The sequence below is a fragment of the Equus caballus genome, chromosome 22 (genome assembly GCF_041296265.1).
Source record: "Equus caballus isolate H_3958 breed thoroughbred chromosome 22, TB-T2T, whole genome shotgun sequence".
Taxonomy (NCBI): Eukaryota; Metazoa; Chordata; class Mammalia; order Perissodactyla; family Equidae; genus Equus; species Equus caballus.
The window spans coordinates 7439740-7453000 of record NC_091705.1 but is presented as its reverse complement, the minus strand read 5'-3'; the positions used below and the strand labels follow the sequence as shown (position 1 = coordinate 7453000).

The following is a 13261-nucleotide window of genomic DNA, read 5'->3' as shown; positions in this document are numbered from 1 at the left end:
TAGGTCCTAACTTAAGACATATATTTTTTCTCTATTAATTTTTTAATATTGTCATGTGGTCTTCCCCCTAAACAAAAAAATAGCTTTGCATGCTCTCATCTGTCTTTTTTCTTTTGTGTTGCTTGTTCAGATAACAGTAAACTAAATTGTTTACTCACTCTTACTTCTCATTGTTTCTTCCTAGATTAATTTCTTGCTAGACGACTTCCTCTAACAGTTCTTTAAAATATGGTCTTTTTCAGGTTATTTTTGAAAACCTGTGTGCCTAGGAATATCTTCATTTCACTCTTGCATTTAAGTGATAGCATAGCTGGATATAAAATTATAATGTTTTTTTCTTTCAACATTTTGAACTTATTACTCCATTATTGCCTTGTGTGTAATGTTGCTCCTGAGGACCTCTGTGTGTCTTATTCTTGTCCTTTGTAGGTGGCCTCCCTTTCTTATTCTCCCATGTCCTGGAAGCTTTCAGAAGTTTCTCTTTGCTTTTGATCTTTAACTGTATTCATGCATTTTAAGTGATTTTGCTCTCATTTATCTTGCTTGACAACTCCTTCAGTTAGAGGTGTCTGATACGGTTCTTGACATCTGTCCTGTTTGTTGTTCTTGAGCTTCCTGGATCTGCATTGTGGGATTGGTATCTGATTAATTTGGGGACATTTTCAGTTATTATTACTTCAGATATTTCTTCTGTTCATTTTTCTCTTCTCCTTCTGATGTTCCCTGTATGTTTCACCTTTTGTAGTTGGACCCCAGTTTTTGGATATTCTGTTCCGTTCTGTTTGTAGTCTTTTCTCTCTTTGATTTTCAGTTTTGGAAGTTTCTATTGACATGTCCTCAACCTCAGAGATTCTTTCCTCAGCTGTGTCCAGTTTGCTAATGAGCCTATCGAAGCCGTTCTTCATTTGTTACAGTGTTTTTTATTTCTAGCATTTCTTTTTGATTCTTTCTTAGAATTTCCATTCTCTGCTTAAATGACCTGTCTGTTCTTGCATATTGTCTGCTTTGTCCGTTAGAGCCCTTAATATGTTAATCACAGTTATTTTAAATTCCCAGTTGAATAATTCCAACATCTCTGCCATATCTGAGTCTGGTTCTGATGCTTGCCGTGTCTTTTTTTTTTCCCCAAGGATTGGCACCTGGGCTAACAACTGTTGCCAATCTTTTCTTTTTTTTTTTCTGCTTTCTCTCCCCAACCCCACCCCCATACATAGTTGTATATCTTAGTTGCAGGTCTTTCTAGTTGTGGGATGTGGGACGCCGCCTCAACATAGCCTGACGAGCAGTGCCATGTCCTCGCCCAGGATCCAAACCCTGGGCTGCCGCAGCGGAGCACACAAACTTAACCACTCAGCCACGCAGCCGGCCCCTTGCTGTGTCTTTTCAAACTTTTTTTTTTGCCTTTTAGTCTGCCTGTACTTTTTTGTTGAGAGCCAAATACGATGTATTGGGTAAAAGGAAATGTGGAAGATAGGCCTTTGGTGATGTGGTGAGGTATGGGGTGAGAAGCATTCTGAAATCCTTGTTCTTGAGTAAACATGGGCCCTGGGCTGTGAACTTCACAAGTGCTTCTCTGAGTTTCCTCCCCAGTTGGGTCGGACAGGATGGCCAGAGGGGCCTGGAGTTGCTGTTTCCCTTCCCCGTGTTGGTTAGGCTCTGATAAAACCCCAGCAGGTTAGGCTCTGGCAAAGTAGTTTCTCCTGAGGGCAGGCCTTGTTAGGAAGAACAGAGTGACATTTCAAGATGGCTACTTTTCTCCTCCCCCTACCCAAAGCAGGAGGGGATTTTTCTTTGATCTTTACTGTGAGAACCTGGTAGAGCTCCTGCAGATGAAACACAAAAATGTGGGGCGCCCCTGGAGTTTCTCAGATCTGTCCACAGTGAGCCTCCAGCAATTCGTCAGTTGCAGTTTGGGTTTCCCTACCCCGGTACTGGTCCCAGGATGCTTCAGTAGATGGTGACTCTTTGTATTCTCTTGTCTGTGTCCAGTGTCGGGCGCAGTGGTTTGCCCTGTGACCTCACATCTCTGTGCATCTAAGAAAAGTTGTTGATTTTCTGTTTGTTCAACTTTTTACTTGTTAGGATGGAATGACGACTTCCAGTCTCCTTATATGCCGGATGGAGACCCAGAAGTCCTCTGAGGCTTCTTTAATTTGGAAAATTCCTCATCATTGCTTCTTTAAGTACGTTCCTCCTTTGTCTTTTTCCTCCCTTTCTGGACTCCCAGTATGGATGTTGACACTGTTACTCCTTTTCTTTATTGCTTCCTTTGTTTTTTTGGAAGAGACCTGTCCTTCACTTCTTTGTTGAGTGCTTTATTTCAGTGATCATGTATTTCATATCTGGTAACAAATAAGAGATGCTCCATAACTACTCATTCTTATTTCCAGGCTTCCTCATTATCTTGGAGCCTATTTATTATGCTTTTTGGTTTTGTTCTTTTGGTAACAACTTTACTGAGATACAATTCACATACCATACAATTCACCCTTTTAAAGTGTTCACTTCAGTGGTTTCCAGTATATTCACAGAGTTGTGTAACCATCACCATGATCAATTTTAGAACATTTTCTTCACCCTAAAAAGAAACCCTGAACTCTTTCACTGTTACTGTTCAACCCTCCATACCCACCCCCATTAATCTGCTTTTTGTCTCCATAGATTTGCCTATTCTGGACATTTTACATAAATGGAATCACATGTGGTCTTTCACTTAGCATAATGTTTTCAAGGTTAATCCACGTGGTAGCATATGTTAGTATTTCATTCCTTATTATGGCTGAATAATACTCCATTGTACGGATATACCACACTTTGCTTATCTCTTCATCGGTTGATGGACATTTGGGTTGTTTCCACCTTTTAGCTATTATGAGTAATGCTGTTGTGAATGTTTGTGTACAAGTTTTTGTGGGGACATATGTTTTCATTTCTCTTGGAAATGAACCTGGGAGTGGAATTGCCTGGGTGAGTGGTAACACAGTCCTTTTTGAAGAACTGCCAGACTATTTTCCAGAATGGCTGCATCGTTTTATCTTCCTACTAGCAGTATAAAGATCCTGATTTCTGCACACATCCTTACCAATACTTGTCATTACCTCCCTTTTTGATTATAGCCATCTTAGTGGGTATCAAGTGGAGAATCATTGTAGTTTTGATTTGAATTATCCCTGATGACTGTTGTGCTTGTTAAAAATTCCTGTCTGTCTGCTAAATGAATTCTGCCTTTTCTGGTACAGTTTACTTTGTTATCTTTCTTTTGTTTTGCGCTCCTTATTTACATGTCTTGAATTTTTTCCCTGTGACATATATTCCCTTGGTCTTATTAGCTGCCTTTGCTGGTTGTACACACATGGAGGTAGGGGCAAAAACCTGGTTTCTAGTTTGTCACGCTCTTGACAAGTTTTATAAAATGGGAGGCTCTGGACTCAACCACTTCCCATCTTCACCTTTTTCCACAATCAGGCAGCCTCAGTCTCAGGGAACCTCCAGGACATCTGGCCCAGGTGCTGTTTTTCACTCCCTCTGCTGTTACTGCCTGGGATCATGGCATGCTTGGGGACTGTCCTGATGGGATCTGCCCTCCGCCTCAGGAAGGCTCCAGTGCTCTCCACTGTCACCCCTCTGGCTCATGCTTGCTGGCAGAGTCGATTGGTAGAGATCCACCGAGAGCAGAGCTCGGGAGAGGAAGTGGCCCAACCAGGACCCTCCTCCGTCCCTTCAGTGTTGCACAGCCTGTCTCTGCTCCTGGCTGCCTCGCTGCCTCGTCTGTACCCGGTTGCCTCTGATTTCTCACAGCCTTGTGTTCTATCTTCCGTCTCACTTTTGTGGCATCTCCCAAGTTGGGTTTGAGGAAGGGACACAGCAGCCTAGCTCTCCATTTTATTTAGAACTAGACGTTTGAAGAAACTCATTTAACATTTTCCAAGCTTATCTGACTTTTGGGTGCTTTTTTCCCACCATTTTGTCATTCAACAAACCTAAGTTGAATACTTCATATGTGCCAAGCACTGTTCTAACTGGGGAGACTGCAGTAAGACACAGCTGACATCTGTGAGCAGGGAGATGACAGTACTGACTCACTGAACAGGATCGCTTCTGACAAGTGAGTGCTGCAGTGGAGTGGAGAGGCAGAGGGCAGCGGCTCTGCTGTGGGTGGGGTAGTTTAGGACGGCCTTTCTGTGGAGGTAACCCTTGGACTAAGTCCATGCCCACAGGAGGAGCCGTGCTGAAGAAGGTGCAGGGCAGAAGTTCCAGGCGCAGGCCCTAAGGCACGAGTTAGTTTGGTGTGTGGGGCTGGAACATGTGACGGTGGGAAATGAGGCCACAGAGGTAACAGGCCAGAGCCTGCAAGTCCCGGGTAAGGAGCTGGAATGGTGCTGTGAACATACAGCGGGAAACCACATCGGAGTTGTATTTAAGGAGGTGAACTTACAAGTTTTTAGAAGAAGAACCTGGCTCTCTGTGGAGACTGGATGGTATGAGGTGAGAGCGGCAGCAGGGAGGCAAATAGGAGGCAGTGGTCGTGGTCCAGGCAGACGCTCAGGGTGATTTAGACTAGGCAGAAAGCAGTGGCGATGCAAAGAAGTTGGGGTGCTGGAGAACGTCCACAGAGTTCCACAGAACTCATCTTGAGATGTTAACCAGAGAGTATTTCGTAGGCTAGTGGTTCAGTGGCTGGTGTTTCAGTTATCTGTTGCTGCATTACAAACCATCCCCAAACTTAGTGGCTTACACAATAGCCGTTTAACATTCCTTCTGACTCTGTGGGTTGACTGGGCTCAGCCGGTGGTTCTTCTGTGGCTGCATTCAGCTGGGAGTGGTGTCAGGGCTGGGATGACCAGGTTGGCCTCTTCCTCCAGACCTGTCTCCGTGTGGCCTCTAGTCATTCAGTGGTCCACCGTGGACACCGTGGCAGCTGGACTTCAAGAGGGAGCATGTGGAAGGTGCCAGTCCTCGTAAGGCCTGGGCTCAGAAGTCCAGAATGTTACTTCTGTCACTTTCTGATTTGTCAAAGCCTGTCACAAGCCTGCGCAGATTCAAGAGGGGGGGAAATCGAGTCTGTCTTCTGATATGAGGAGCCACGTGTACCCCAGGCACAGGAGGAAGTGTTGGGGCCATGTTTGGAAACTATATACCACAGCTTTGAATTTCAATTTGGAACTTATTTTAAAGTCCTGGAAGAATTTCAAAGGTGGCCTTTGAAAGTCTTCATGTCCAGTTTGGGAACATAATGAGACCATATTATAAAAGAAGGAATTCTTGCTCTTTTTCCAACAAAATTATTTTCTAGGCTAAGAGCAAACTGATTCTACAAAAACAACTCAGGTTTCTAAACTTCCTCCAGCCCTTGGCAAACCACTTTATAAATATGCCTTTTAATCTTCCATCTGAGCTCTTTGCCATAAAACCCTAATTGCGCATGTTCTGTTACTACTTGACTGGGGGCCTTGGCACTGTGCTCGCTGAAGAACAGACGTCTCCACTTGGGCCAATCCCTCCATCTCTTAGGACACCCACCACATCTTCATGGAACCTCTGGGGGGCCTCTCCGCTATCGGGATTTGTTTTAGGATGATAATCTACATCAGTCCTACTTCTGTCAAATTTATTCATTAGAATAGAGACATATGTTAATAAATCCATATAGAGGTACAGCAATAATTGGCTCCTGTGGCTCTTTGGGTAACAGGGACTACTCGTAAAACTCACCCATGTGTGTTACCTGCTTGTCTAGTGCTGGTTAATGTTTGATGAATGGATTGAAGGTGTAATAGAACAAAATGAAACAGAGAAGCTGTAAATCCAGTCCTCAATCCTGCATTTCACTCACTTAAATGACTTTTAAAATTAAGTAACTTAAAATTTTTTAAATTGTTTCGATTTTACATTATTGCAGCTACAATTAGCCTTTCATATCTAGTTTTATGCAAAGGTACCTATGAAGTTTGTGTTGAAACTTGAGCTTTGCAAATAAGTAGTGTAAAAAGACCTACTTTTTTTTTTTAAAAGATTGGCACCTGAGCTAACAACTGTGGCCGATCTTTTTTTTTTTTTTTTGCTTTATCTCCCCAAATCCCCCCAGTACATAGTTGTATATCTTAGTTGCAGGTCCTTCTAGTTGTGACATACGGGACGCCGCCTCAACGTGGCCTGACAAGTGGTGTCATGTCCGTGCCCAGGAGCCAAACCAGTGAAACCCTGGGCCACCGCAGCGGAGCAGGCGAACTTAACCACTCGGCCACGGGGCCGGCCCCAAGACCTACTTTCTGACACACAAATGTCACAAGTACCAATGATCTGTGGAAATTAAACCAATCCTTTGAATATGTTTATTTTTATATAACCAGTGTTTCTTTCTCATAGACGGCCTTGCCATCCAGGAAAGGATTTCGGCACCAGACCACTAAGTTTTTGTATCGTCTGGTTGGATCGGAAGACATGGCTGTGGACCAGAGTATTGTCAGCCCTTACACTTCTCGGATCTTGAAACCTTACATCAGGTATAAGGAGAAGAGCTGTGATGTCGAGGGTGTCATGAGTAGTAATGTTTGTGGTGTCTGCGCCCCGTTCCCCTGTTGGACTGAATAAAGACCCAAACCTGTGAGCAGGGTCGTTAAGGACTCAGTCTGTGCTCCATGCCCAGTCTCACCCTTGGCTTGTTTCAGCTGTACTTTTTTGCAGAAAGGATGATCCTTTGAAAGAAATATAAAAAGAAAGGATATGTTAACTCTGTTAGATTTCATTATAATGATCATACTCATTGTTTTGTTTTAAATTTTAAAGTTGTATATATGTAATAGTCTTTGAAATGAAAAAATGGGAAGGACGTCTCAATCAGGCCTCTATCTGGACTAATGATGAGTCTCGTTGAGGCAGGGCCATGGGGGCTGAGCTGATAGAGAGGCCCCCAGTGCTGTCTGGCGCTGTGATCGAGACCATGTCTTTGTTGACCACACTTGCTCGGAGCTCCGTAATTGCATGCTCCTCCTTGCCCAGCACTGCCCCCTGGGCAGACACATGGAAAGGCAGTCTGCGAGCCTGCTCCGGCTTCTCCTGTTTCTGGTGCCTCTCAGCTGCCTTGGCAGGGTTGGACCTTCTTTTCCCTGAGCTGTCCTGGGTCAGAGCACTCCGAGGGCTTAATTAGGATGCTGTTTCTGTTCCCTCACTCTGTTCATAAGGCGCACCAGCACTAGTAGAGGTCCTGAGGGTACAGAGGGGTGTGCTCTGATGAATGTTAATAGAGTGAATTGTAAACTTCATACCAGAAAAGTGTTGTAGCTGTTATCAAGCTGTCTGCCATGTAGAGTAGCACAAATTAGTTTAAAATTTCAAGCTGATCAAAGAGTTTGTGAATCAAATGGCTAGGAATAATAATGGGTATTTTTCTTGACTTGAATTTGTTTATTTTCTGTGGCACTGGAGGCGTGATTATGAAACAAAGCCACCCAAACTGCAGCTCCTGTCACAGATTCGTTCCCACCTGCATAGGAGTGACCCTCACTGGACGCCGGAGCCTGACGCCCCTCTCGATTACTGCTACGTGCGGCCCAACCACATCCCAACAATAAACTCGACGTGTCAGGAGTTTTTCTGGCCCGGTATGTGTCCCCCTCCCAAACTAGGCAATCAGTTTTCTTATAGTTCACTTTTGTGATTTTAAATTAGTGTATGTCATGTGACCCTGAAACCTTTACTCATATGATTTCAGTGTGTCCCTGCTAACATAGAAATGTTAAAATATAAACACCTCTTTCTTTCCTAAGATCAGGAAGAAGCCAGCAATTAGAGTAATAAACAGTGTTTTGTTTGTCTCTGCTTCCAGAATAAAAGACTCATCCTGCTTTGCTTCTCCTGTGTTTAGACACCAGGTAATGTCTCGCAGGAACACAGGCTGGTAGCCGCAGGCTGCCTGTTTGGACACTTTTGCCTAATAATTCCGTATGCTTTGTTTATTTAGCTGTTCTTTAGAGTGTTAGTACAGCCAAAAGGTGTTTTTAAAAAGCCAAATACCCTAATCATAGACTTCGAAAATAAGAGTAAATGCAGTATGATTTGTCATTTTGTTAGCCTTAACATATTATCTCTGAAGACTGAAGCTATCAATTAAAGGAACACATTTTCATTGCTTAATATAAACACGGTCTTTGTGGATCTGCTTTATTGCTCTACCCTGAAATGTAAAGGAAATAATACATGTCTCCAGATGTTAGATAAGATTTCATCAGGATGAGAGCCGTGTCATCCCTGTTGTCTCATAATCATGTAATAGTGCGTGTGGTCGCAGAGTTGTGCTTGGGAGTGGTGTGGGGCTGAAAGGAACGTTCTGGGAGCACCTACTACCTCCTGCCCTTCGCTGGTACCTTCCATGCATTATGCATGGAATCATTTTATATTTAACCTCTTGATTGTAAAATTTAGCATTTGTACAAAAGAGCGCATGAATTGTCTATGTGTGAAGTAAAGAATACAACAGGATGGACACTCTTAGGGGATCTTGACCCCAACTCTGTGAGGTCTAGGTATGTTCTCTTACACATTGCAGAAACTGAGGCCAAGACATTTAGAAATGTGCCAGCTGACACACATGACCGAGGCCGAGTTCAAAGCCAGGTGTGTCCATTTCTGAACCTGTTTGCTCTCTACTATCTGCCCTATCCCGCCTCTCTTCTTTTTAACATATGTACTTAGAAAAGATGATGTTAATTTTGATATTTTTCAAAATTCACTTTTATTTTTATGATCTGAATATGTGCTGTCTATGGTAATATCTTTGTCTCCAGTTCTAGGGTTTTTTTTTAGCGTGCAGGTGTAGCTGTAAGTACAGACTGAGCAGCTTGGCGTTCATTAATTCCAAAAGGTACATGGTTTGAGTCTCGATTGTCTCTTTTCTTCAGGCATTGACCTGTCTGAGTGCCTGCAGTACCCAGACTTCAGTGTTGTCGTCCTTTATAAAAAAGTCATCATTGCCTTTGGCTTCATGGTTCCCGATGTGAAGTACAATGAAGCTTACATTTCATTTCTCTTTGTCCATCCTGAATGGAGAAGAGCAGGGATTGCAACTTTCATGATTTACCATCTGATTCAGGTATGTTGGCCGTGCTCATCATCCACTCACTTGCCCCTGGGCTTCCCTGGAAGTCATGGGGAGGGTGAAGTGAGCAGGGCCTTCCCAGCACTGCCCAGCGGAATGTGAGACCAGGGGAAAGAAGGCCAGTCACCCGTACTCATGAGGTTAGTCAAACACACAGACAAAAGTCTTCACCCTCTAAAATAAGATTACCATTCAGACCTAGGTTTCAAAGAAGCCAGTTTGTGAACATGTGTAGTAAATAAAATGAGGAAATACCGAAAGTGAGAGCCTAAAGCACTTGCACTGTCATATTAGTAACTGCTGCTGTTCTTAGAATCACCCCCGCCACGACTCCAAGTGGAAGTGGAACTATGATTTTTAGTTTTTATGTATTTTTAAACATTTTAGCAAAAGTGTGTATGTGCATTCTATTATTGCTGATTGTTTTTAATTTTATTATCACTATGTAAGCTGGTATGAACCTTCTCAGACTTGATTCTAACATTGAATTATAACTCATCTTTGATATATCTCTATCACCTTTGAAGAAGATACACCATATATTTATATACTAATATCAGAAAAACATGTAAGGATTTTTTCCCCCCAGAATTTTTCTGGTAACTTTTATTTAGAAACCATTTGGTATGGAGGATTGTGTGTTATGTGGACAAGATTCCTTTTAAATAGAGGATGGAGATGATAAAATGCAGTTTTTCCAGTTTTTAATGAAACTGGCTCAATAATTCCTAAATGTTGGCAGGAACCTTGAGAATCATCTTCCTAGAAATTGCTTTCTTCTCTCCTTTCTTGGCAGTTAATATGTGCTACCTCGTGTTGTTGTCTTCACTGAGACCTTCTCAGTTTTTTCTACCACACTCCTCCTTTTTTCTGCCCTACCCTACTCGCAGAATGACCTCTCCTCTGTGTGCGTCCTTCTGTCCTAGCAGAGCCCTGCAGGATTCAGCCTGTTCCTTCACTGGCAAGGGCCTAAGGGCAGGGCAGGGATGACATTTTGCTGTGTGTGCCTGACATAGGGCCTGGCACTGTCAGTCCTTACTGAGTGTTCACGCTCACAGCGTGGGAGGAGGATTGTTCATCTTTATGGGTGCTGGCCCCCAGCCAGACCATAAACCCTGACACAGTACCACTCGGTCAGGCAGGAGTACTCGGGGATGGCCGTGGTTCAACTGTGCATATTTGCAGTGTAGAAACACTGGCGTCACTCCACAAAATTCATTTTACACTCAACACACTCTTGTCCTTAGTAAAACAGTAGTTCTCTCTTGTTCTAAAAATACCTTTGGATACACAATGTGAGTTAAGCCGAGAAAAGAAAGTAGCTGTCTACCTTCGATAGAGTTGTTCTTAAATAGAAGCCTTGGGGAAGCCTGATTATAAAATCTCAGGAAACTTATCAACCTCAGTATTTCATGCCTTCATCATTAAAAAGCAAGTTCTTGATTTATGTGACTTTGGGGTACTTTATTCTGTGTAGCTAATCAGAGAATCTAGGAGCTTGCTTTGTATTGATAAGGTGAGTATTACTCTTTTCCCCTAGCGTTAGGCCGACGCTAAATGTGGAAACCTCAGTTCTGAGAAGCTGACTGCCAGCTGGGGAGGGACAGGAGGTGGACTTGGGGATTCAGGGCGTCTGTACAGGCTCTTCACATTGTACACTTAAGCCAGTCTTAATATTTCCAATCTGGCCACATAATTTAACATTCTTTTCCAGTGGGTCTAGGAAGGGAAATTTTACAGTTCTTTTACAGTATAACATCTAGTTTTTAAAAGCAGAACTTCTTATATTCTTCTCAGTTTCTTCAAGATGGTCATAGTGTTTGGTATTAATATGTTTGATATATTTAAATGTAACTGAATTTAAGTAAAATAGTTGACGTAAAATATCCTCCTTGGCCCTTTGCTCAGATCGGAATAAAAGCATCTGGCATCCCGTCAATTTTCTCAGCCTTGCTGAGTGTTTTAGTGGATGTGTGATCAGCAGCAGAATGTCCTTGGTCCCGGGGTTGTGGGTGCTGCTGAGTCCCAGCCTCAGTCCCTGATCGTCTGGTTTCTGTGATTCATGCCTGCACTTGAGAGTCTCTCCACCTACTCGTTCTCCCTCAGGCGTTTTCCTTTTCAACTTGCATTTTCCCGCTCTTTTGGCAGACCTGCATGGGCAAGGATGTAACCCTTCACGTCTCAGCAAGCAACCCCGCCATGCTGCTGTACCAGAAGTTTGGATTCAAGACTGAAGAATATGTTTTAGATTTTTATGATAAATACTACCCCTTGGAGAGCACAGAGTGTAAACACGCATTCTTTCTGAGGCTCCGACGCTGAGGGGGAGGCAATTCCTCACAGAGACGCCTATGCTGTAGAGAACGGGTCTTCAGAAGGCCTGAAGGCAGGCAGTCATCGCACCGTGGGTTCTGATCTCTGCCATCAGATGTTCATTCAAGCCTCTCAGCTGAAATGAGAACAACGGGGGGCAGTGGAATGAGTAGTGAGCAACCTGTCAGCAAAATCATGGTCCAGTCCTTTTTGGAGGGTCCTTCGGCCCACCTCTTGGACTCCACCGTTAACTCAACTGAAAGATGCTGCTGTCCTCCTTCCACATGGTAGTTTGTGAGAGCAAAGAAATATCTAAATGGATGTTCTTGGTGAGAGAGAATCTGTCCTAATTGAAAAGATGAGGGAATGTGGTGGCTATTAAAGATTCATGCAGTGCCAGAGAGGCACCCTCCTGTCCTGGGAAGATGAGAGTGTAATCAGATGCCAACCCTTTTCCCAGCCTTGCTGTGTTGTCGCTGAATCCAGGAGGACCTCTAGGTTCTATTGTCTCGTGTTGGTGTTGATCACAGTCAAAATAAAGTCAGTGTTTGTGTCTGCACCTTGCTTCACCTGATCTACTGTTAGCATCTCCTGAGGGGAGGGTCTCCTTCTCCCCGTGCCTGTGTACTTGGTTTGGGTTGGAGTGGCTGAGCACCCGCCACTTAGATTGGGCCACTGGATGGAAGTGTGTGGTGGTGGAAGTACAGCTGGCTGTGGACGGAACCTATGTTGTCTGCAGGACTGGGCTCCTTGCTGTGTATGTGTGTGGGAGATGGACTGTCAGTCACATTTTTTTGGATCCAGTAGGAGCATTTCCAAAATTGTCAGATGTTCTCAGATAAAAATCTTTCCTTTGTACTAAACCTATGGCCAGAGCTTTAGTCTAATCAGCTTGCTTTTAAACTCTCTTTAATTAGAGCAGTGGTTTTTAACTTTTTGGGACATGAATCTCTTTGAGAATCCAAAGACAGCTGAATACTCTCTAGCAAACTGTCTGTGCATGTTTAAAATTTTGCATCAGTGATGCATGGACCACAAGTTAAGAACCTCTGTTCTAGAGGCTATACTTAGAGCCGGCTTGAATCCCTTTGTTCAAGGGGAATGTGAAGACCACCTGGAAGTTCTTCCAGCGCTTGTCTCTATTAACCAGGACTGGGGCTCCTGGGAGCCGAGGCTGCTGTGCCCCGCTTTTGTCCTCCCCAGCACTTGGGCTGGACACACAGAGTCACTGAGTTGCCGAGTTCCCCAAAGCAGCGATGGCTTGCCTCCGGGAGAGAGTCCTCTGGACTCCCTATCACCTTCCCTGCTTCCCGAGAGCTGAACCAGCACTTGTCAGCCTCCTCCTGCAAGGACCCTAACAGAGAGCGGGGGCACCTCTCATGTCCTTTAAGTTTCAGGTTTTTAAAATTACAAGTATGTTATATTTTACTCTTTAGGTATATCTGTTTTAATGTTAAAATAATGGATTTTTCACCCCAAAGCTGTAGGTAGAGTTGACACTCTAGGAAGATGGGTACTTTCAGCCTTAGCACATGCAACCCCCGGGTGGGTGGATGTACACCACTGATCTACAGTCTCATTCTTTTCCTCAGCGACAAATACTCCAGGGGTTCAAGACAGACGTATCTTCACTTTGAACGACACCTTGTAATTCATGTCACTTTGAGAATTTTGAGTTGAAGATGAGTGGCGGTTGAAAAGCAAACATACTACTAGTATGTTCACACTTGGCCAAGATGTCTCATATTCGAGTTAAACTGAGTATAGGTAAAGGCTAAATTAAATAAAAAGATACACCCAGCAAAAGGCATTAGGCTCCAAGTAAGATGAAAAGCAAAGGCCTGATCTCAGAGG

At 43.7% G+C, this 13261-nt stretch overlaps 1 protein-coding gene across 2 annotated transcripts in view; it reads left to right on the top strand.

Annotated features, from left to right (window-relative positions):
* The window catches only part of KAT14 (lysine acetyltransferase 14), a 32520-nt gene extending 20554 nt beyond the window's left edge, over positions 1-11966 (top strand). For both annotated transcript variants that reach the window (XM_001493916.7, XM_070247564.1), the window contains 4 exons: positions 6367-6503; positions 7426-7601; positions 8898-9088; positions 11243-11966. In XM_001493916.7, coding sequence (XP_001493966.2) covers positions 6367-6503; positions 7426-7601; positions 8898-9088; positions 11243-11416 — 678 coding nt within the window. In that variant the 3' untranslated portion in view covers positions 11417-11966. The remainder of the gene's footprint in view (positions 1-6366; positions 6504-7425; positions 7602-8897; positions 9089-11242) is intronic.
* Positions 11967-13261: the final 1295 nt, after the last annotated feature.